The 24,915-nt window shown below is 44.6% G+C and overlaps 1 protein-coding gene across 1 annotated transcript in view; it reads right to left on the minus strand.

The window, feature by feature from the left end:
• Positions 1-573: 573 nt before the first annotated feature.
• C8A (complement C8 alpha chain) overlaps positions 574-24,915 on the minus strand; it is a 60,876-nt gene continuing 36,534 nt past the window's right edge. Inside the window, 5 exon segments of the mRNA XM_033915529.1 lie at positions 574-762; positions 8,289-8,511; positions 10,498-10,655; positions 16,166-16,300; positions 22,356-22,563. Of these exon segments, the coding sequence (XP_033771420.1) occupies positions 614-762; positions 8,289-8,511; positions 10,498-10,655; positions 16,166-16,300; positions 22,356-22,563 (873 nt within the window). The 3' untranslated portion in view covers positions 574-613.

Here is a 24,915-nt window from a genome sequence, read left to right on the forward strand (position 1 = left end):
CGAGAGACTTTTGCGATGGTCAACCAACTCTCCAAGAGGATGGACTGCAGCGATGCTAACACTTTTCTGTTATTTACCAGCTTTCCCAGGAAATTTGAACTGTATTTAGAAAACTAATTGGTCATTGTGCAATGCTATCGTATGTAATGTAATTTATTTCTTATATACCGCTACATCCGTTAGGTTCTAAGCGGTTTACAGAAAATATACATTAAGATTATAAATAAGAAAGGTACATGCAAGGTCCACCAGTCGAAATTGGGTAATTAACCCTTTCAGGACCATAAGGATCGTAGGCCAATTTTTGTGGTTTTGACGACATTTTTATGGTAAAAAGGGCTTGCAGATGCCAAAAAATTGATTTTTTTTTGTGAAATATCATTATTTTTTTTTAAAAAAAATCAAACTTCTGGCTTATGGACAGTGTGGCAAGTGAATCTTCTCGTCATTCTGGCAACGACGCTAATGAATGAATGTCGGAACCAGTTTGTTTACATAAAGGCAGTATCATATGGAATCCGTACATATCAAATTTAGAACTGTAGACTATCCCAATCAAAATTTATAGGATTTTAAAGTTATGGGACAAATATGTCCCTTGGTCCTGAAAGGGTTAACAGAACTCAGTTTTTGCATTCTTCCCAATGCACCATGTGCCACCTTTAGGGGCAGGATTATTGCATTCCCTGGTACGCCTTCTTGTCCCAGACTGGCATTGTGACCAGACCGTCCAGCAGCTCCAGCTACCGTCTGCCGTGGTACCTGCGGAATCATTTGAAAGCATCATTAGAAGACAGGCTGTGTTCCTTCAAACAGGCGAACAGAGCTTCACCACAATCCAATAGTGTATTAATTAATGCTTCTTCCTGACACGCAATAATCTTTTTTAACATTTTCAATACTGATGCTATAAAAGCAGATACAAGTCATAAGAGACCTACACCAACTACTCCAGGAAGATGAATTGCTGAGAGATGTTCCCAGCAGTGGCATAGTAAGGGTGAGTGGCACGCTCCTCCCCTGCTCTCTTCCCCGCCCCCTGCCCTTCCCTTTCCCTGTACCTTTTTAACTTATCCAGCACGCCCACGTCGGTGTCGACTTGCCCTTTGACATCACTTCCTAGGCACGGGCCTCGGAAGTCCAATCCAATCCATAGTTTTGTAATACCCCAGGTCTTTCCCCAAAGGGGACTCGATCCGGTTTACAAATTAGCCCAAAGGGATAGCAGAAAACAATAATTAAACAGTTAAGAATTTCTAAAACCAATATGTCTTTAAAGTTTTTCTAAAACATATCAAAGACGAAAGGGATCTAATTTCTGAAGGAAGGTCATTCCAGATTTTTACCAAGGCAAATGCCAGAGAGTGGGAGAGCCTCCCTAAAGTTCATATACCCCTAATAGAGGGAAATACTGATGCTGACATGGGCAACCTCACACCGGGGAATTTAAAAAAAGGTACAGGGGAAGGCAAGGGGTGCGCGACAAGGAGAGGGGCAGAGAGGAGGAGGAGGGGTGCCACGCCCCCTCACACCCCCTTTGCTATGCCACTAGTTCCCTCCCAGATCTTCCAGTATTAAAGATGATTTTTTTTTTCAATCCTTTCATTCTTCAATTTTTCTCAAAAAAAACCCCAACAACAAGTAGCAGGGTTCCCTCGCCTTTTGTTTATTCATCTTTCTTTGCTATATAACTTGTAATTCTAACCCAGATTCCCTCTTGTCTCATGTTTGTTAATTTGTCAACCCTCAGTATGCCGCCGTTTGATGTTTTATTTAATTCTTTTCATCTTTTTGTCCTTGGCGTTTTTATTTTTAATTATGTTCATGTTTAAAAAAAAAAAAAAATTAATTTGTAACTCGCTTAGAATTTAGATAAGCGACTCAATCCAATTTTAATAAAAACTTGAAACTTGAAACTACCTACCAGTGAAAAGCAAACTCCCAACAATAAATGCATGAGAGAGAATATGAACGGCACATAACCCTTCAATATCCCAGTCTGAAAACTGGCCACCACATTCACTCTTCGCCTGTGTTTGATATAACATAAAATGATTCTAGAACACTTTACAATACAAACCATGATTGAAAGGATGCAGAATCGCAGGAACCCCCACAGTTGGGAAAAACATTCAAGATAAAGGGATCCTACTTGTTTATTTAATTTGTTTACCACCCCCCCCCTCCTTTACAAAAGCCTTGCTAGCGTTTTTAGCGCCGGCCGCAGTGGTAAGAACCCGAATGCTCACAGAATTCCTATAAGCGTCGGACTTCTTATCGCTGCGGCCGACGCTAAAAACACTAGCGTATATCCCGTCCTCCCCAAGGAGCTCAGAACGGGTTACCTTCCCCCTCTTTTACTAAGGCGCGCTATGCTTTTTAGCGCGCAGTAAATATTAGCATGCGCTAAACACACGCTAAACGCTAACGTCTGCATGTTATCCTATGGACGCGTTAGCGGTTAGCGCATGCATTGATTTAGCGCGCGCTAAACGCATGCTAAAACGCTTAGCGCACCTTAGTAAAAGAGGGCCTTAGTAACATACATAACAGTTAGAACCTCTTCATCAAATGTCATAAATTTTATGTCTTTCTTTAAAAAAATTTATATACTGTCTATGGGCTCCTTTTACTAAACTGCGTTAGCGGTTTTAGCGCACGCTAAACCTGCGCAACGCAGCTAGAACTAACGCCAGCTCAATAGCACGGGCGGCAATTTAGCGTGCGCTATTCCGCGCATTAAAGCCCTAACGCGGCTTAGAAAAAGGAGCCCTATATCTAGACTAATGTTTTTACTTATATGTTTTGAACAATTTGATGATTATTTAGATGTTTTTTTTAATCATGTAAGATTGTGTATGTTGAGAAAGTTTGAGTGTGGTGTGTTTAGTATTTTAACGTTAGGCTGTGCTTATTTACTTATTTTGTGTGTGGTTTTTTTCTGTAACCCGCTTAGAGTTTTGAATATGCGGGATATAAATATTTTAAATTTATAAATAATGTAGAAAATGTACAGAAATGCGCTATACTGGCACGACAGGCCAAATGCTAAAAGCACGAATCAACTCGCATGGGCAACGCCTCAGACGCCCAGGGCAGGATTAACCAATAGGCCAGGTAGGCACGTGCCTAGGGCCCGAAATGGTCAGGGAGGCCCGATGAAGGAGGGCATCAACATTGTTTTTTTCCAAACGGCGATGGACCCCTCCAGCATCGATCGGCAATGCAGGCCCCTTTTGATTGGCAACGCGAGCCCCACCCCAATTAGCAATGCAGTCCCCCCTCCATTGACAGAAAGTAAGACAAGCAAGCAACGCGGGTAAGAAAGGCAAGCAGTGTTGCTTGCCCAAAGCTTCCCTCTGACGCAGCTTCCTGTTTCCGCCTGGGCGCATGGTGGGGTGGGGCGGGGCAGGGGGGGGCCCAGTGTACTTGTGTGCCTAGGGGCCCTCGATGAATTAATCCTGCCCTGCAGACGCCACAAATCAAACCAAGGTGATACCCCTATGAGTGAGCATTTTCCAGGACCTTATGGTCAGAACACTAAGAGGAAATTTTAATACGGCCCACAAACGTAAATTCATTGAAGTTAAGATGATAAAGTATTTTGACACCGACAAGAGAGAAAACCCAGATCCCTGTTAAGTCCCTATCACATTATAAAAATTAAAATTACATTAAACACGCAAGAGACTGTATCTCATTATGACAGACCTAGATGACAATGGTGAATTTGTACATGATATTTAGGTGGCAATTACAAGGGAGAGGGAGAGATGGAGGGAGTAGGGTAGTAAGAGGGAATGACAACAGATATGGGTGCTTTATAAGCTGGCAGGGTAGGAGGTTGTTCCGGGCATACAGCACAGCAAGGTAGAAGGGATGGAGTCGGAAGTTGGCAGTAGAGGAGAAGGGTCCTGACAAGAGAGACTCGCTTGATGAATGGAGAATATGCTGGGTAAATTCTGCATGCGGTGGCCAGCTTTTATAAAAAAATAAAATGCAGACCACTGTGGGTTGAATATCGACTGGAATGAATATAAGAATGGATTGACCACAGCATCCATAGGAGCCGAAAGGTCCCGGCTCAGAGGAGCAATTACTGAAGTGTTCTGCTTGCTCTACTAATTTGGAGCTTCCCAGGCCATTCCACACTTCCCTTGTTCAGGGTTGCTCTTCTTATAGTTCAAGAAGGGAAGTGTGGAATGGCCTGAGAAGCTCCAAATTAGTAGAGCAAGCAGAACACTTCAATAATTGCTCCTCTGAGCAGGGACCTCTTGGATAGCTGCGCAGGAAGGAGGTACTTGTCTCTAGCACTTTATTGAGCTGTTAGATTGAGAAGACTTCTGTACAACTTGAGTGGTCTGGTGAACCACCACTGGAGAAAGGAGGCCCCTGAGCTCTGTAAGCCTGATATTTTAATGGGTCATCATAGCAAGACCATAAAGAGAAGGCAATATTCAGAGTCAGGACCTGGCCACCAAAAGCTGAGGCAAAGCAGACAAAGATCTTCTCTGTGGAGCTATCCAGCACAGAGGGCATGATTGAAGGGCTGACATTTTAACCAAAAGGTTATGCTATTCAGAGGAGACAAATCATTGCCCAAAAAAACTTTAACGGTACATATCATTAAAATAAATCATAAACAAGAATGAAAATAATTACATTCATTAGAAGAGCTCAGCCCCACATCTGTTTGAAAGAGCAGAACAAAACTGAAGAGCTGGAGAGACCTGCCCTGTGAATGGCTTGGCTCCATTTCGGTGATCTTACATGTGTACATATTGATCATACAGGGGTCCTTTTATTAAAGGCGCGCTAACCAATTTAGCGCGCGCTACATGCTAAGCCATCCATTCAAGTTTAATAATTTTTTTGATTAATCACTTAATCATACTTCTAAGCAATGTACAGTGTGAACCTGCCGGTGCCGGGTTTTCCAGATCCCCACCGACCAGGGTTCAGCAAAGACCAATTTAGACGTGCCTTCAACGGAAATTGAAGATCCTGCTGGTTCTTATCAAAATAAAACAAAACAAACGTCAGGACTAATAAAGGTTTTCAAAAGTATTTGAGTCCAACTTTATTCCTGCGATAGCAAACAGCTATAGTGCAGTCTTTGCATTCAAACACAAACATAAAAACTGGGCTTACAAAAATTACCGCCCACACCTTGCTTGCAGGTAAGTTCAAAATAATGTCTCTATTGTAGCCTTGCCCTGATAGTTCCACGGTTCATAAAGGGCAACCTAAGGCTACCAAAATTACCCAGTCTTTACACTGGTTCTTCACAATGGGTTTGTTTCAACACAGTTAGCAATTGCTGCCTAGGCCTGGGTTTTAGCCGGCCTTCCCCAGCCAACTTAACAACTAGCTGGTGGGGGAGGGGAGTAGCTGAATCCACTAATTTAAAGATTGCCAAAATTTGGCCCCACAATCCCACCCTGAGGATCTTGTGTGGATTCTTCCCCACTACTACCCCTTTCTCCCGGGCAGCCACAAAGTCACACTCAAACAGGGAGAAAAACAAAAGTCCAAATGTTCAAACAAGAAAAAACACTTTCTTCACTGTCCTCAGCAATAAGGCACACCCGCAGCTGTGAACCTAGCACTGCTCACACTGCCAGCCCTTGCCTTATGCTTTCAGACAGCCTTAAAAGAAAACCAGATTCAGCAGCCACCAAAAACCACAAAGAAATCACACTTAGCTTTGGTCCATGAAGCTTTCTTCTGGTTCCAGGGAAGTGTCCATGAATTCTAGGGTATCCTGGCTGGCTGGCTGGTTGGTCTCAGGGACAGAGGTAACATCTGCCATCTCAACATCCTGAAACTGAGAGGATTCAGGAGCCCAATTCCTTGAGTCTCCTTCCTGGGCTGCCCCAGGGTAGACTGATTTGTTTCTCCTTAGTTCAGCCTCTAAATTCCTGAGCTGGGTACGCCCTAACCTGAAAGGGGGAGGGACAATCTGCTGCTTCTGCTGGGCTTTCTGATTAGCTCTAATTGGGTCCAGCAGTTGTGTCTTAGCTGTGCTGTGTGCCTGCCTCTTAGGCTGTTCTTTCTTTAAAGGCACCTCCTGCATCAGGCTATTCCCACTCTCATCTTCCCCTCCCCAGGGTCCTGTCATCTTGTGGTTCAATGGGAACTCAGGTCTTATCTGCTTGTCTGCATTCAGCCTGTCACTCTGGTTAGCCTTTATTAAGGTAAGTTTAGGGTTAGGCGCAGCCTTCCCTAGCACAAGCCGGGCTTCAGGGCTAGGGTTGTGACATAAGTTTAAAATTACATTTGATGGGTAACAATACAATAAACAATAATATTTTTAAAAAACAATACAGAATTACAATCAATTTTAACACACTCATAACATTGGGTAAGGGGGAATAAAATACAAATCTATAAAGTAAAGAGGAAACATTAAGGGAAAAATACAGAAGGTAAACAAAATAACAAAAATATAATAAGATAAAATTTAGTAGGGTTATTGGATATTAAAATTATATCCCTATGGGCATCTTAGCATTTAGCGTGTGCTAAATCAATTAATGCGCGCTAAATAATAACAACAATAATAAAAAGTTTATATACCGCAGGACCGTAAAGTTCTGTGCAGTTTACAATAATTAAAAATGCTAGCGCGCCTTAATAAAAAGGACCCCTTAAAGAGATATTCACAAATTAATTTGACAAGCCCGTGCCAATTGCAAATATTTGGTGAAAACACTTCAGAGAGCTTTATGATGTAGCTGTAGACTGAGGTTCCATCTGTGTAGGGTCAAAGGGGAAAGGTTGCAGATGGCCTGATTTTGTCCCCGTTGCATAAAAGGAGGTAGAGTTGACTTCTTTAGGACTATGAGTATAGGTTGTACAATGTATATATAAATAGTAAAACCTTTTGAAACTGATCTGACAATATTTAGGCATCTCAGACACTGTGGAAATGAACAGTGGATCCATAACACAAGTTACCCCAAAACTCCTGTTTTGGAAAGAACTAAACAGCTTTGTATACTCTTACAATTCACTGAACCAAAGGGAAGATGTATTGTAAATGACTGCGGGGCACTTTTACTGTTAGGGCAGAGATTTGCATACCTGTCACTTCCACTATATGCAAATCTCTCTCGTGCATATTCATGAGGGATAGCTTGAAAACTTGACTGGCTGGGCGTCCCCCAGGACAGGGTTGAGAACCACTGAGTTAGGGCCTGATTCTCAGAAAAGTGCGTCCCGATGGCAAATGTCCTATTGCCAATGGGCAGCCAATCAGGATGCATGTTTAAAAAAATCCCTCCCTGAGGCAAGATGCCCACATTGTAGGCCTCCAGAGTGCGTCTACATCCTGTTCCTTCCCCTCTCCCTCTATCCTGTTCTGTTTCTTCTTTACTATTAATTATTGTAGTGCCTTTCTTGGCTCCTATGGACGATGTGGTCAATCCACTAAACCTTAGGGCATAAAAAATGACCTCCTTTAGTTATTACAGCCTGTCCAGCCTTTAAAATTTTTTTACAAAGACTCAACAAAATGAATACTAGAAAATATGGCGAACGTCAATGCCATCGGTTCTGTTAGCACGGCAAAAAATGCATAAGATACTAGAGATAAGGACTCATTTTCAAATGAAATGGAAAACACAACAAAACAGGATGGTTTTGTTTCGTTTGAAAATTTTAAAAACAAATTTTATTTGAAAATAATGCCCATCAAAACTGAAATATGGTTCATAGACAACGGCGCGAAAGACAAAAGCGCGCGCCGACAATTAAGCGCAGTGCGCGCCGCCGCGCCGCTCTAAATTACAGTTTTTAGGTGCTCCGAAGGGGGGTTTTGTTGGGGAACCCCCCCCAGTTTACTTAATAAACATCGCGCCGGCGTTATGGGGGGTTTGGGGGTTGTAACCCTCCACATTTTACTGTAAACTGAACTTTTTCTCTAAAAACAGGGAAAAAGTGAAGTTTTCAGTAAAATGTGGGGGGTTACAACCCCCCACACCCCCCACAATGCCCCCACAACGCGGCGCGATGTCTATTAAGTAAAGTGGGGGGGTTCCCCCCACTTACCCCCGTCAGAGCACTAAAAACAGTCATTTAGAGTGGCGCGGCGGCGCGCGCTGCGCTCAATTGTCTGGGCGCGCCTTTGTCCCGGCGCGCTTTTGACCTGACACCCTGAAATATAACCAATTAAAAAAACAATTGAACAAAATTTACAAAAAACAAACCTAGAAATGCAATGAAAGCAATTGCTAACCACACCCCTATAAGACACTTATTTGTTGGGGGGGGGTTGGTCGTCCTACCTGTTCGAGATGTCTTCTCACAGACTGGACCTTCATACCCTGATTTACATTGACAGAGGCAGGCAGCCCCATTCAGGATGGGCTCCCCATTATTCTGGCAGGGACCACAGCGACATGCATTGAATTCATTTATATATTCATCAAAAGCCTTTCTCATGTTCTGCCTTATTGTTTCCATTCCACGAAGGTTACTTCTGTGAACCACTTCATATATTGGCTGTAGCTAGAAGTTGTTAGAAAACAGAACAGATTATACCTTTGCACATTATGTTAGGCCTATTGATAACGTTAATCATTTGGATCAGGCAAATTTAAATTATGCTTTTTTTTTTTTTTAAATGTGATTGGAGAATACTTTTTGAGGATTTACTAAAGATATTGGATAAAACAGAGGCAGATGGCAGAAATGAGATGCAAAGTACATGGGAAGACTTGAGATTTTTTTACCCTGTTTTAAAAAGAATATGGAGAAGAGAATTCACTCGTTCAGACTGGGACTGCAATGCTCACATTATCTCTGTCCTCAAGTGACTTCATTGGCTCCTTATCCATTTCCACATACAGTTCAAACTCCTCTTATTGGCTTACAAGTGAATTTGCTCTGCGTCTCCTAAGTACCATATATACTTGAATATAAACTGATCCAAATATAAACTGTGGTAACCTTTTTCCCCCCAAAAAGGAGGACAAAAGATCAACTTGAATTTAAACAACCTCCCTCCTTCCCTGCCCTGCTAGGTTCTGCACCCTGTCCCCCCTCCCTTCCTGCCCTGCCAGGTTCTGAACTCTGTCCCTCCTCCTGATGCCTTGCAGGCCTCCACCAGGCCTGCCGTAAAACCTGGTGATTCAGCGGTGGGCCGGGACAGGAGGGATCCCTCCCGCCTCCTGTCCTGGCTGACTCTAGCAATTCTCACCTCCCTCCCCCCTCCCCAGTTCGTATAAAGGTACTGTAATACCTTTAAAATCCCTGGTGGTCCATTGGTGAAGTGGCGCATGAGTAATCTTCAAATGCTCTTGTCTCATGCAGAGCTGCTATTTGAATGGCTGCCATGAGTTTGTGCGGCAACTGCCAGACCGTGGGAACTCGTGAAGTTGCCAAAAGGAATCACGGCAGCCATTCAGATAGCAGCCTGCACAGAGCAGGAGCATATGAAGATTGCTTCTGCCCCCATTTCACCATTGCCTAGGTTCACCGTTGGTCCACCAGGGATTTTAGAGGTACTATTTATACTAATCGGGGAGGCGGGAGGGAGGGAGGTGAGAATTGTTTGAGTTGGCCGGGACAGGAGGCAGGTGGGATCCCTCCTGTCCCAGCCTACCGCTACACAACCAGGTCTTACGGCAGGCCCAGTGGAGGCCTGCAACAGGTCCGGGAGGGGGCAGTGAGGCACTGCCTCAAACATAAACCGAGATCCCCATTTTTGGGCCATGTATTTGGACCAAAAGTCTCAGTTTATGTTTGAGTATATATGATATCTCTCCTCTCTTATCCCTACGTAAACTCCTCCCCCGGGAACTCCATTCAGTGGATCTCTCTTATCTGTACCCTTCTCCTCTATTGCCAACTCCAGACTCTGACCCTTCTATCTTGCTATCTGGCAGTATTTCATTCTAAGTTAAAAGCACACTTTTTTGAGTGCTTTATTTTTGTGTTCCTTCGGTGAGAAAGTTCCCTAACCCCTATTTGTCTTGTTTGCCTGTTTTGATTAGATTGTAAGCTTTATCAAGAACATAAGAATTGCCATACTTGGACAGACCGAAGGTCCATCAGGCTCAGTATCCTGTCTCCAACAGTGGCCAAACTAGGTCCCAAGTACCTGGCAAAACCCCAAAGAGCAGCAACATTTCAGAGCTGAGATTGTGACATCACAATGCCTCATTCCACCAATGCCTAAGAACCAAACTCATCAGTGATGTCACAATGGCTTGATTGTCCTATACTTGGCTCACATAAGAACATAAGAATTGCTGTAATAGGACAGGCTGAAGGTCCATCAGGCCCAGTTTCCAACAGTGGCCAACCCAGGTCCCAAGTACCTAGCTAGATCCCAAGTAGTAAAAGAGGGATTGTTTCTTACGTGTTTAAGATGCATCACTGCATACATCTGGTAGCCCTATATAAATGATTAGTAGTAGTGGTAGGAGACCAGAATTAATATGCCTTGATTCTATATAGGTTTGGAAACTCTTCTAGCTGATCGGGCCTTACCTCAAAATCAATAACAACAGGATTGTATTTTAACGATCTTCCCCAGCGACGATATGCAGCAGCATTAATATCATGTAAGAATGAACCAGTTGAGCCAGTATCCCCGCCTCGAACCAGGGAAATGGTATCTTTAATGAGTCGATTCTGTTCAGTTGAGTCTGAGAATGAAAAACGTAGTAACTTCTTTCAAACCATTTATTAACCAGGAAAACCAGATTAAGACAAATGCCTTCTTTTCAGATGGGTCCTGGATGGGGTCTAGGACAATTTATTGTGGACGTTTCATTGATGAACTGGCCGCACTGAATCTGATTCAACGTGTGGGAGGCAATGCACCCCACACCCCCCCCAAAATGGTACTGCGATGATTCCCCACAACACCTCCAGAATTAGCAGCAGGCCACGGCGAGAGGCTGGGATGTGTGTGTGCGGTGGTGGCTGGAGGGAAGCCCAGGACCTGGGCTGGAACTTCTCAACCAGAGCTGCTCTTCACAACAAACATTTGTCGGTGGCTGGCAGGGAGGCCTGGCCAGAGCTTTGAGCTGTTCTTCTCAGAAGCCCAGCTTCATCGCAGCCATGATGAAATGGCCGTGATGAATCGTCCCATTCCATCCTGGAGGTTAGGAAGGTAAAGTGACATGCCTAAGGTTGCACAATGAGTCAGTGAGACAGGTAAGTCAAGGCTTAAATTTGTGATCAAGGCCTTCTCTTTGACTTTAGATATTTGGACCACAATTATACACTTATCCAACTTTGATTACCTCACCTCATATTTATAAAGAAAAAATTAAAATTGGTTTTTAGGCATCAGAAACAGACAAAAAGTAAGATTTTCACACAAACTAATGTGCTTTTGGAGTGAACCTCTGATGTGCATTTCCCTGTAATTAAAGCCAGCGCAAGATTTCAAACTTGCTCAACATTTTAAGCAACGACACTGCTTTGTGCATGCTACGGAAACCCCATCAACTGGTCCATCTCAACTGAAAATAGGGATACATTGAGGGGGGGAAAATGATCAAGGTGTAGTAAGAGGCAATCTGTTACTGCATCTTAATAGACCATGAGATTCAGCAACCTGCAGTATCTCAATCCCACGGGTTGCGGAATCCCATGGTAAAAAAAAAAAATAACACTGCTTCTGAATCAGTATTATTCCAGCAGCCCAAGACCTTTGGGCTGGCAGAACAACTCACCTCCCTCAATATGACCGTGAGACTACCACTAGGGGGCACCATTTTGTTGACAGCACCAGATTGGGCAAGAGCAAACTAGACATCACTCCTTCTTGAAGATTCCCAGGACCAGCAATGATCTAAATCAGGGGTGTCAAAGTCCCTCCTCGAGGGCCGCAATCCAGTTGGGTTTTCAGAATTTCCATAATGAATATGCATGAGATCTATTTGCATGCCCTGCTCTCATTGTATGCTAATAGATCTCATGCATATTCATTGGGGAAATCCTGAAAACCCGACTGGATATTGGCCCTCAAGGAGGGACTTTGACACCTGTGATCTAAATGGTAGGCCCTTTGGGGGATGCGTAGAATCTGGACCTTGCGGGGGATGGGTCTGGAGCCTTGTGGGGTGGATGTTGAGCTGGGGAAGAAGAGTTTCTCCTGGATAATAAAATAACCATAGATTTTAGCTGGGATTATTGTACAATGATTTATGAACCATAAAGCAAATTGTAATGTGCATCCTGAGCACACCGCAGATAGCATCAAGGTTTTTACATACATAATATACATGCATTTGCATCTCATTACTTTGAAACCTGTGGTGACAAACATCGCTGCGGTAAAATAAGTAAAGCTGCATTAGAGTCTTTTAAATCACATTATGGGGGAAATAACACAACTTAAAGCACTAATGCAGCTTGATAACTTCCCTCCTGAGAGTGTAACTATAATGAATGCCAAGTGCATGCTCCTACAAGCTGTACTCCTGGCAGAATGCTGCGCAACTCTGCAGCGCAGAATTTGTGCAGAATTCCCCCATCCAATCAAAATTCTGCACAAACTTTCCGTTCTGCCCCTGTTCCCATCCCCTCCTCCTCCCCCACAAGAGCCTGGCCTCTATCCCCCCCCAATAAGATCCAAGACACCTACAGCCTCCCACAGAAGCAGCAGTGGCGGCAGTCAGCAGGAACCTTCCCTCTGCCGCATCACTTCCTCTAGAAGGATGATGCAGCAGAGGGAAGGTCTTGCAGGGCCGGCTGCTGTCAGCCCAGCCTTGTCAGCATTTGGCCTAACCAATGTCAGCAAAGGACTATGGGAAATTATTTTAAGCAGATATGACCCTGGGATGTCAGTGAAGATAGTTAGTGCCCATCAAGAGCCACTGTCACAGAGGGATATTGGAAAATAGTAGTAACTCCGGTCTCTCTTTTCTTTTCCAGTCTTCCAAGCCCTACACACCTTAGTTACCATTGTTTCAAACAGAAAGATGTGAGTACTTAACCACAATAGATGCTATTTTTAGAACAAGTCTCAAACTTATAAATGTAAGAGGTTAAAATGCTCTCGGTCCCTCCCTTTTTTTCTCTGGACCCTCTGGCTTTCTCCTCCCTTGCTGAATTCTCTCTGTCTGCCTATTTACACTAGAGAATGACACGGGGAAAAAATCTGTCCCCGTCACCGCCCCGTCACCGGCCCACCATCCTCTGCACCGCCCCGTCACCGCCGTTCCCTTCACCGCCCCGTCACCGTCACCGCCATCCCTTTCACCGCCCCGTCACCGCCACTGCCATCCCATTCACCGCCCCCGCTGCATCCATATAAGCCTTAGTACTGTAATATTTAGCTTATTCCTTTCTTATAAATCAAAGTTCCTGCTGCTGAACTAGAGAAAGAGATGTTCAGCTGGCAGGGCTTTGTTTATAAATTTTTATCAACACAACTAATATACTATTTTATCCTAAAGCAAAAAATAAATAAATAAATATAATTTTTTTTTTCTACCTTTGTTGTCTGGTTTCTGCTTTCCACATCTTCTCATTCAATTCCTTCCATCCACTGTGTGTCTTCTCTCTGCGTCTTCCACTTGCTGTTACTGTGCCTCTCCCTTCACCCCCCCCCTCCAATTGGTCTAGCACCCATCTTCTTCCCTCCGCTCCCCCATAGTCTGGCATCTGTCCTTCTTCCCCCCCACCCCCCCCCCCCAACCACCACTTCCCCCCCCCCATACTGGCCCACCTCTCTGTCTTCCACATTTCCCTTCGGGTCTGTTCCTCTCCTCCACCCTCCTTCAATGTCTGTCCTATTCCTTTCCACCACCACCCTTCCCTCCCTCCTTTACCATCTGTTCCTTTCTACTACCCTTCAGCTCCTCTCGCATGGCTATCTATCTACTTCCTCCCTCTTATTTTCATGGCACGTTACAATGTAATTTGTGCAAGCCACTGGAGCCTGCAAGCTCGGTCCCTGTCCCATCCCCACAAACCATCTCGCTTCTGTGCTATTTTCCCCATTTCTAATATCTCCCCTATGTATCTGCCATTGCCCCCCCCCTGTGTCCATATACCATCCCCATGGCATGTCCCCTTTATGTCTCTGTCCCTATGCCCATGCACATAATTTCCCCTCTTTCTGTTACCTTCCTGTGTCCAGATTTCCCCTATCTTCCTCTTCCATACCAGTGTGTCTCTTCTTTTCAACCCCATCTAGCTTTTTTCCCTCTTTCTTCCCCCCCCCCCGCTTCTAGCATCTGGCTCACCTGCCTGTCCTTCCCTTTCTTTCCTGCTGTGGGTTTTTCTTTCCGACTTCATCCCCTTGGCCCAGAATCCTTTTCCCTTTCACTCCCTCCTTCCAATTTGAGCCGGGAACACGAGCGATCGCACGGTCCCCGCAGCCACCACCCGCCTGCCCAATGGATCCTACTGTTTAGCCAGCTCTCTCCCTTCTCCTCACCTTAGTTTGTAGGTTTTTTTTTCGGCGACATGCACGCTTTCCCAAAGAGCCGTGCACGCGCATGCTCTCAGTGTTCAATCTTCTGCTCTGCTGCAACTTCCTGTTTCTGGTTGCGTCAGAGCAGAAGATCGAAACTGAGCAGCAGTGGGTGCGCGGCTCTCTGATAGTGTGCAGGTCGCCGAAAAAGAAAACCTACAAACTAAGGTGAGGAAAGGGAGAGAGCTGGCTAAACACTAGGATCGATTGAGCAGGCGGGTGTGTGCTGTGGGACCGCGCGATCCTTCATGCCTCACTGCGGGGACAAACCATTCACCGCCCCATGGCGGTGAATGGCCTTGTCCCCGTCGCCGCAGCAACTGCTAGTTTTCGTTCCCCGTTTCGGCGGGTGACCCGCGGCTAAAATGCGGTGGCCGTGGGTAAACCGCCACCGTGTCATTCTCTAATTTACACCTATACACCCATCATTCAGATCTAAGACACATTCATGTCCTTTCTCTCTCATTTACACACATAGGGCTCCTTTTACTAAGGTGCGCTAGCGTTTTTACCGCACGCAGCAGATTAGCATGCGCTAATCCCCGCACTACACGGGGGGGGGGGAGAGAGGAGGGAATATGGATACTAGGCCCATTAGGGGAAGGAGAGGAGGGACATAGATCCTGGACTTCAAGTGGGGGTAGAGAAGGGGACATGGATGCTAAATCTGCAGGGAGAGGAAGAGAGATGACATGGATGATGGACCAGTAAGTAGAAGGGAAAGGGGATAAAAGGAAACCCAGGCTAGAAAGGGGGGGTGAGAAGAAAGAGATGCTTGATTGAAGAGAATGAGAGAGAAATGCCAGATGATGGGCAGTGGGGAAGGAATTCAGGGTGCAAGCGAGAGAGGTGGTGAGTGAAGTGAGGGGACATGGATGCTGGACTCACAAGGGAGGGTGGGGGATGGTAGAAAGAGAAAGAGAGAGTGACCAAGGCCAGAAAGAGAGGATGGGGAAGGAAACGAGATTCTTAGCCAGTGAGAGAGCAAGATGCCAGACTATGGGGGCCAAGGAGGGGATTCAGGGTGCAAGTGATATATCAGAGGAGAAGTTGCTCTAGCCAAGTTTAAAAGTTTTTTGAAAATTAAAGTTCACTAATCAAATGCATTTCTTCAGACTTCCTGTTCCTGTTCCTGCCTTTTAGCCCCCTCCTATTATGTCATTCTTCAATGTTGCATTTTCTAAAAATTTTGTAGTTCCACCCCCTTTCCCACTGTTGTCTGTAAGTCTGTCTATCTGATTTTGTTACCCCTTTTTTTACATTTGTACTTCGCTTTGAAACTATCAGCCTCTTTTACAAAGCCATGCCCTGCGCTAACGGCCCCGAAACCCATGGAGATTTAAAGGGCTTTGGGGCTGTTGCTGCACGGCTTTGTAAAAGAGGCCGTATGTTTAAAGCGTTTGCATCAAATTTTAATAAGCATGAAACTTGAAGGGGTGCGATTTAGAGAGAGACAGGACTTCAGTTGGAGCGAGAGAGGGAACTGAGGAGGCTGGAATCTGAGAAGGGAAAAGGCAGAAAGGAATTTCAGGCCCTCAGGATAGGAGAATTCTATGCAAAACACTATAAATAAACTTTGCAGAATTTTGAAATCTGTGCGCAGAATTTTCAAAAGTTTTGCACAGAATTCCGCCAGGAGTAAAGCTTGTAAAAACAGTATCCTATTTAAAGTGCCCAACTAAGAAACTACAGAGTAAACTAGTCAGTTTTAAGGAGACATACCACTGTTCAAAAAGCCACTTTCTTTACACTTCTTTTCGGTTGTTGTCCATGTGGTCTGCAAGCTTTCATTTTCATCAACAATTGAGACGCTCAACGTTTTTCCAATGCATGAACTTATCTCTTCACTGTTCAGCTCTGGAATCAAGAGAAGCAAAATTACTATGATAACACTATAACCAGAAGAGGTAACAATAACCCAGAATACAGTTTGTTCTTTTTTCTTTTTTTTTTTTTAACTACCACAATGAAAACTGGATAATGAGCAATTGCAACCGAGTCTGTCATATGGATGCACCAAAAATGTGTCAAAAATAATCTTTCTATAGCAAAAATGGATGGAACACTAATAGTGTATAAACGTGATTTAAATCAAGGGAAAAAAGACCTCAAAATACCCCTAAGATGTGAACAATAAAGTCACAAATATTTCGGGGTTGGGTATCATCACTGGTCAAAAACCCTTGAAGTGTTTTTAAGATTTTTACTTTTAATTAATTTTTAAATCTTTTTAAATACTTTTGTGAATATAGTGTATATCATTTCTGTGTTCACGTTTTCTTTCTATGAACAAATGAGCAATTAAATGGCTGGCAACCATTCATTCAATGCCAAGATAATCAACATGCTTATGCTTAAATGTTGATAAACTTATCTTTGATAACCCGACGGGGGCCCAGTCCGTTTCGCACTGATGGGCTTCTTCAGGGGTAATGAAAAACTTGTTGAATTGCCAGTTGAATTTCAACTTTTGCTCAAAGATCGGTGGTGAAACTTTCATCAACTCCTCACCGATGAGGAGTTGATGAAAGTTTCACCACCGATCTTTGAGCAAAAGTTGAAATTCAACTGGCAATTCAACAAGTTTTTTCATTACCCCTGAAGAAGCCCATCAGTGCGAAACGGACTGGGCCCCCGTCGGGTTATCAAAGATAAGTTTATCAACATTTAAGCATAAGCATGTTGATTATCTTGGCATTGAATGAATGGTTGCCAGCCATTTAATTGCTCATTGTTCATAGAAAGAAAACGTGAACACAGAAATGATATACACTATATTCACAAAAGTATTTAAAAAGATTTAAAAATTAATTAAAAGTAAAAATCTTAAAAACACTTCAAGGGTTTTTGACCAGTGATGATACCCAACCCCGAAATATTTGTGACTTTATTGTTCACATCTTAGGGGTATTTTGAGGTCTTTTTTCCCTTGATTTAAATCACGTTATATACACTATTAGTGTTCCATCCATTTTTGCTACATTACGTGACCATTTGGACACTATTTTGTTTTCCATTCTTCATTCAGTCAAAAAAAATCTTTCTACCATCAATCAAAGTTAAAATTACACAAATAATTTTACTTGATAAATGCCACTGGTTGCTAAGGGATAAGTTTAAAAAATAACGCCAAAATTTATGTGCCAGGAGGATGCACGCTGAGCCCAAATACAAATTCTATCACAGAAGTCTCGCACAGACTGTAGGCAGTTAGATATGTAAATTATAGTATTCTATAACCTATGCACCTGTCTGGCCAGTCCCTGACCTCCTCCTTGAAGTTGGGCTATATTACTTTATATGGGTCTATTCTGAATCTATATGCATAGCGAGCAGGTCAATAGCATGTTTAGCTCTTGCCTTCATTTAAATATAGGTCAATAATATTTAGGTGACAGATTTCTGCACATAAGCCAACTTAATCTAATATAATAAAACTCTAAGCCACGCATGCGCACTCCCACCTGCGTGCTCCCGTTTTCCAAGCGCTTTAGGGTACCGCAGGTAGGAATGCGCATGCGCGCAAATCTCTCTTCCCCCGAGGCGGATGTCAGCTGCGGCAGCTGCAGGCCGCAGCAGCTGTAGACTGCGGTGGCTGTTGGCGGCTGCAGACCGTGGTGGGCGAGCACGGAGCCACCAGCAGCAGGTGGCAGTGAACCCGAGAAACCCCTGACCTACAGGCCGGGCCGAAGTTTCTTTTTTAACTTCAAAGACGCTGCAGCGGCTCCTCTCACGAGCCGCTCCTGCGTCGGAGAAGGCAGTGATTGTGAGAGGAGCTGCCGGGAAGTTACACTAGTCGGGGCTTGGGCTGTTCGGCTAGTGCAGGCTTCTCTCGTGGTAATGGAGGGAGAGGGAATGCTGCGGCTGCTGGACAGGGAAGTAGGGAAGGCGATAGGAAGTAAGGAACAGGGACAAGGGCAGGGAGAGAGACAGAAAGACAGACAGACAAAGGGGCCAGGGAGAGAGAGACAGAAAGAAAGACAGTGGGAGGAAGAGAGACAGAAAGAAAAAGACATGGGTAGGGAGAGAAACAGAAAGAAAGACAGACATATATTCTACCACCAGCGGGAGGAAGGGAGACAGAAAGAAAAGAAGAAAGGGAGAGACACAGAAAGACAGACAGACAAAGGGGGCCAGGGAGAGAGACAGACAGAAAGAAAGACAGCAGGACAGAGAGAGAGACAGAAATAAAGACAGACAGACATATATTCTAGCACCCGTTAATGTAACGGGCTAAAATACTAGTATATGCATAACTTTATACCTATTTCACTAATGCTATGGGGATCATTTTCAAAAAAAAGATAAACGTCCAAAAGACAGCAATTAAGAGGTCTTACTAGTCAAAATGTCCAAGTGGGCATTCTCAAAACACTTTCTAGATGTCTTTCTGGCCATTTTGTCTCCAGTGCGTCTAAGGGGGGCACGTTAGAGGCATGTTTTGGGCGGGCTTTGGACTTGGTCGCTCAGCGGGGATTATCAAACTTAAAAAAAAAACAAACAGGGTGGGTTTTTTTTTTTTTAGAAATCTAGGGCTCCTTTGATCAAGCCGCGCTAGCCGCAAACGCCTCCCTTAAGCAAGCGGTAGTTTTTAGGCCAGCGCGGGGGTTAACACGTGATGAAAAGTTACACGCGTTAACCCCCGCTAGCGCAGCTTGCTAAAAGGAGCCCTTAGAGCTAGACTGGTTTTAAAAACATTTAGGGTTCCTTTTACTAAGCTGTGATAGCATTTTTGGCGTGCAAAATTTTAGCGTGCGCTAAACCTGCGCTACGTGGCTAGAACTAACGCCAGCTCAATGCTGGCGTTAGCGTCTAGCACACGTGACAATTCTGCTCGCGCTAAGCGCGCGCTAAAACCGCTATCACAGCTTAGTAAAAGGAGCCCTAAATTGCTAACAAGGTGCTCAAACTGACCTGATGATCACTGGGGAGCTCCAGAGTAAATGTACTTATAACTCAATAAGAGGAGTTTGAACTAGAGGTCTGCACGGGAACGGGGATCTCGGGAATCTCGCGGGTCCTGCGGGTTTCCCGCGGGAATCCCCCCTAACCCATGGGACTCCCACGGGGACCCCCCTCTGGCGCATGGGACTCCCACGGGGCCCCCACTCTAGCCAACGGGATTCCCACGGGGACCCCCCTCTATCCAATGGAACTCCCACGGGGATGGAAGGCTTTGGAAGCAGGGTTCGTCCATATAATATAATGGACACGTCAGTCTTAGTAAAAGAGGGGGTTTATAAGTTAATTACTTGAACAGAAAACAAAAAAAGGGTTCCACCAAAGAGATTCCACAAGGAAAACAGCAGCGCAAACACAAGAGAAACTGTGGAATTGATGATCCTGTCAGAAGTAATTGCTGATTTTTATGGGGGATGGGCGGGGATGAAGGTAATTCCTTGCGGGGATGGGTGGGGACAGAGAGGATCCTGACAGGGACGGGTGGGGACGGAGAGGATCCTGACGGGGAGGGGTGGGGACGGAGAGGATCCTGACGGGGACGGGTGGGGACGGAGAGGATTCTGACGGGAGGGGTGGGGACGGAGAGGATCCTGACGGGGATGGGTGGGACGGAGAGGATCCTGATGGAGACGGATGGGGACGGAGAGGATCCTGACGACGGGGTGGGGACGGAGAGGATCCTGACGGGGACGGGTGGGGACGGAGAGGATCCTGGCGGGGACGGGTGGGGACGGAGAGGATCTGGCGGGGACAGATGTGGACAGAGAGGATCCTGGCGGGGACAGGTGGGGACGGAGAGGATCCTGGCGGGGACGGGTGGGGACGGAGAGGATCTTGGCGGGGACAGGTGTGGATGGAGAGGATCCTGGCGGGGACAGGTGGGGACGGAGAGGATCCTGGCGGGGACGGGTGGGGACGGAGAGGATCTTGGCGGGGACAGGTGTGGATGGAGAGGATCCTGGCGGGGACAGGTGGGGACAGAGAGGATCCTGGCGGGGACGGGTGGGGACGGAGAGGATCCTGCCGGGGATGGGTGGGATTTCTGTCCCCGTTCAACTCTCTAGTTTGAACTGTATGAGGAAATGGATAGGGAGCCAATGAAGTAACTTGATGAGAGGGGACAGGGTCAGGGCTGCGTGTAAGCTATAGAATAGTGCTAGTTATGCGCATTCCTGCTTCTTAAGGCACCTGCACATACTTAAGCCAGCTGTATGGCTGGTCAGACTGAAGGCGCCAACTAGAATGACACAGGGACAAATTTTTCCCCGTCCCCCCAGGAACTCAATTTCCCCATCCCGTCCCCATGAGTTTTGTCGCTGCACCTGTCCCTGCCCCGTTCCTGCAAGCTCTGCCTTAACCGCACATGCCTCAAACACTTATGATCTGAAAGTGTCCGAGGCTTGTGCAGATGAGGACAGAGCTCGCAGAGACGGGTTCGGGATAGAGAGATCCCACGGGAACGGGAAAATTTGTCCCCATGTCATTCTCGAAACGTTAGGTGTGTCGATACTAAGTTATGCTATCATACTGGAATGGAATCTGGGCGCCCGGGTTTTGTTATAGAACAGATTCTTACCGAAGTCTCAGACCTAATTGTGGCCAATTGAATATTACCTCCATGATTAATAGCATCAATGTGATCAGTAGGTCTATATGCACCAGTGATGATACATGGCAGGAAGTTTAATAATAATAATAATAATAATAATAATTTTATTCTTGTATACTGCCATACCCAAAAAGTTCTAGGTGGTTCACATTCATTAATTAAGGTCCGCGGTAACACACGGAGTTACAAAATTTTAGCAAAATTACAAAATTACAGAATTTTAACAAAAATTACAGGCAATGAAGAAGGGGGCGTGGGGAACTCTATAACTGAGATTTAGCAGAGGTAATAGTAAGACAGAAGGTAGGGTTGGTAAGCGATAACGAGAGTGAGACCAAGTGTGGAGAGGGGGGGGAGGGAGAGGGAGCAGACGAAACGGGGGAGAGTGGGAAAGGGGAGAAGCCGGGGGCAAGGGGGATTAAGAGCCCTGTTTGCGGAAGAGGTGCGTTTTGAGAAGTTTTCTGAAAAATAAGGTAAGAGGGGGCCTCAAGTATCATTTGGGCAAGCCAAGGGTTCAGCTTAGCCGACTGGTAAGCAAAGGCTTTTGTTGAGAAATCTTTTGAATAGTGACATAATTTTAGGGATGGGAGACGAACAGCTGGATTTCTGCGGGATTTCTGTTGTTGGTGAGATTCAGATGTGAAATGGTGATTGAGGTAACTTGGTAATAGGCCAAAAACGGTTTTTGTAGCAGAAGCAGGCGAATTTGAATAGGACTCTGGATTCGAAAGGGAGCCAATGCAGTTGGTGGTAGAAAGGCGTGACGTGGTCCATTGTTCAGGCCAAATATGAATCGGACGGCAGTGTTCTGGATCAATTTTAGTCTCCTCATGGTTTTCTTTGTGGAGCTCAAATAAATGACATTGCAATAGTCTAGTACACTGAGCACGGAGGACTGTACCAAAAGGCGGAAAGAGTGAGTCGTCAAAGTATTTTTTTATGGTGCGGCAGTTTCCAGAGCACCGATGAAGCATTTCTTGACAGTAAGATCGGTGTGATTTTCTAGCGATAGATGTTTGTCTAGAGTGACTCCCAGTATTTTTAATGTTTTTTCGAGGGGGAAGACCAGACCTTTCACCTGGATTGTGGAGTCTTTGATTTTTTCATTGGGGGAGGCTAGGAAGAATTTTTGTTTGTCCGGGTTTAGTTTTAATCTGTAGGATAGCATCCAGAGTTCTATCTGATTGAGTATGCTTGTGATGTAGGCTAGAAGGTTTTGGGGAGAAAGTGGAGAGTGGGATGACCTATTATTTAACTAATATAAGACACTTTCAACAGCTATTAAATTGTCTTAAATTGCATATCAAACCCATTGCTTTCATGATGTCTTCTTCAATTTACTAGGATTATATTCATATATGCCTCCCATGGTTCCAGAAATTAAAAAATGGGTGCCGTAGTCATTTTAATTTGGCATATAGCCGTAGTTGTATCTTTCTGGAAGCTCCGTCAAGGACAGCAGGAAGTCTTCGTCAAGGACAATATTATTCCTTCGCATTTTAAAACGAGCTGTTTGTACCTTGGTCAAAAATCTTATAAAACCAGTATTCTGTGGGGAAAATTTTTAAAAACAGATACTATTAGAGGCAACAGATTAGCATTGTCCTGTCTCCTGTCCTACGGAAGAAAGTCACCTCATCTCCTTACTCTCTCACATGTGTGGTTCTACCGGGTTCCATATTAGCACTCGTGTTATTCAATACGGGCACAATATTCAAAGTGATTTAGCCGTCCACTGACCACTTAAAATCGCTTGGTTGGGGCTAGCCCTTCCATTATATTTAAGAGAGGAAAAGAAACTTGAAAATTTAAGAGCAAATTAAAGAGTCTTCTTTTTAAAGATGCATTCAACGATTAATTGAATTGCTTACAGCTCTGATTTTAACCTAGACCATTTTGATTTTTGTTTATTCCCTTCCCTTTTGTTTTTAACCCTAATTGTACTACTTTATAATTAAAATTGTAATTCATTCCTAATGTTTCTACTTGTATGTGTAATTTAATTTATTCTTATGTTTTAGTTGTTTTGTTACTTGTCATTTTAAGTCTGTCTTCCTTTACTCTGTAATTTTTATTAATCTGTACATCGCTTAGAATTCGGATTAAGCGATTAATCAAATGTAATAATAAACTTGAAACTTGAATATTCAGTGGCACTTAACTGGTTAAGTGCTGAACTTAAAGCCATATATATTGGGGGTGTTCCAGGGCAGAGTCAGCACTTGGCTGCTTAAGCGCAGATATTCTGCCTTTAAGCGGCTAGGTTCATCGCACAAATGGGACCGTTTAAAAGTTTGTCCTATTTTTATGTGGTAGCCCAAGCCCAACTAAGGGCTCCTTTTACGATGGTGCACTAGGGCTTTAACGCGCGAAACAGCACGCGCTACATTGCCACGCGCGCTAGACCTTAACGCCAGCATTGAGCTGGCGTTAGTTCTAGAAGCATAGCGCACGGTGTAGTTAATTTCTTGCGTGCGCTAAAAACGCTAGCGCACCTTGGTAAAAGGAGCCCTACGTGATGAATGTCAAATTAAGTGACTATGTGTTAACGGGCCATAAATTACTGAGCAAAACACTCGCCGCTGACAGATGAATATTGACTCTATGGGCTCCTTTTACGAAGCCGCGGTAGCAGTTTAATGCGCATAATCGCGTGCACTAAACTGCCGGCCGCGCTAGCCGCCGCCGCCGCCTCCTCTTGAGCGGGTGGTAGTTTTACGGCTAGCGCAGGGGTTAGCGTGTGATTACAAGTCGCGTGCGCTAAAGCCGCTAATGCGGCTTCGTAAAAGGAGTCCTATATTTCCAGCACCCATTACTGATGCGGATGCAATCAGTTGATTTGGCTTCTTTTGTGTATGGGGATGGTATACGGATATTGAGCATTATCAGTCGGTCTCTTTGAGGGGCTGCTAAAATAATTCTCAGCCCAACCAACAAAGTTGGGGCAGTCTCTACTGAGGGCCATACACTTAGATGTTCCACTTTTTTCATTCCGTTGGAAAAATATGCCACAAAAAAAGTGGGAAATTGCTCGAGTATTTATTTGTTTATTCAATTTTCTATACCGTTCTCCCAGGGGAGTTCAGAATGGTTTACATGCATTTATTCAGGTCCTCAAGCATTTTCCCCTGTCTGTCCTGGTGGGCTCACAATCTATCTAATGTACCTTGGGCAATGGGAGGATTAAGTGACTTTCCCAGGATCACAAGGAGCAGTGTGGGTTTGGACCCACAACCTCAGGGTGCTGAGGCTGTAGCTTTAACCACTGCGACACACTCCCATAAGAGCCAGATTCTCTAAGCTCTGACACCACGATAAAAAAAAATACCATGGTAGGAGCAATGGAGACTGCCTCAACTTTGTTGGTTGGGCTGAGAACTTTTCAGTAGCCCCTCATATCATCCACTATCCTAGAATTAAACAATAAACATGATCAGATTGTATTTATGGTTACCGTCACACAAATTAAAGCTGAATGTGATTCTATCACAGATTTTACGCCTACTTCTTACTATGGACGGGATTCAAATTGACACTGTCACATCTCTGATCATTCTAAGGGTGAATTTTGAAAGCCAACTGAAATTTCAGTCACATATCTCATCCATTGTTCAAAAGCGCTTCTTCAAATGGAAGCAGATTTGCTCTTTTGGGGTTTGTTTGTTTTTTTAAATCAAGAAGCTTAGTAGAAAGTAGTCCATTCTTTAATTCTAGGACATTTGGATTACTGTAATTCACTCTTCAAGGGCTCTGAGTGAAAGATACCAAACTTATGCAAAATACTTATGCAAAATACCACTGTAAAATTACCGTACATACAGGAACCACTGGCCGGGATCATATTACTCCGTTATTACAACAAGAATATTGCTTGCTAATATCTGAAGGGGCACATATAATC

Source organism: Geotrypetes seraphini, chromosome 12 (genome assembly GCF_902459505.1).
Source record: "Geotrypetes seraphini chromosome 12, aGeoSer1.1, whole genome shotgun sequence".
In the NCBI taxonomy this organism is placed as follows: domain Eukaryota; kingdom Metazoa; phylum Chordata; class Amphibia; order Gymnophiona; family Dermophiidae; genus Geotrypetes; species Geotrypetes seraphini.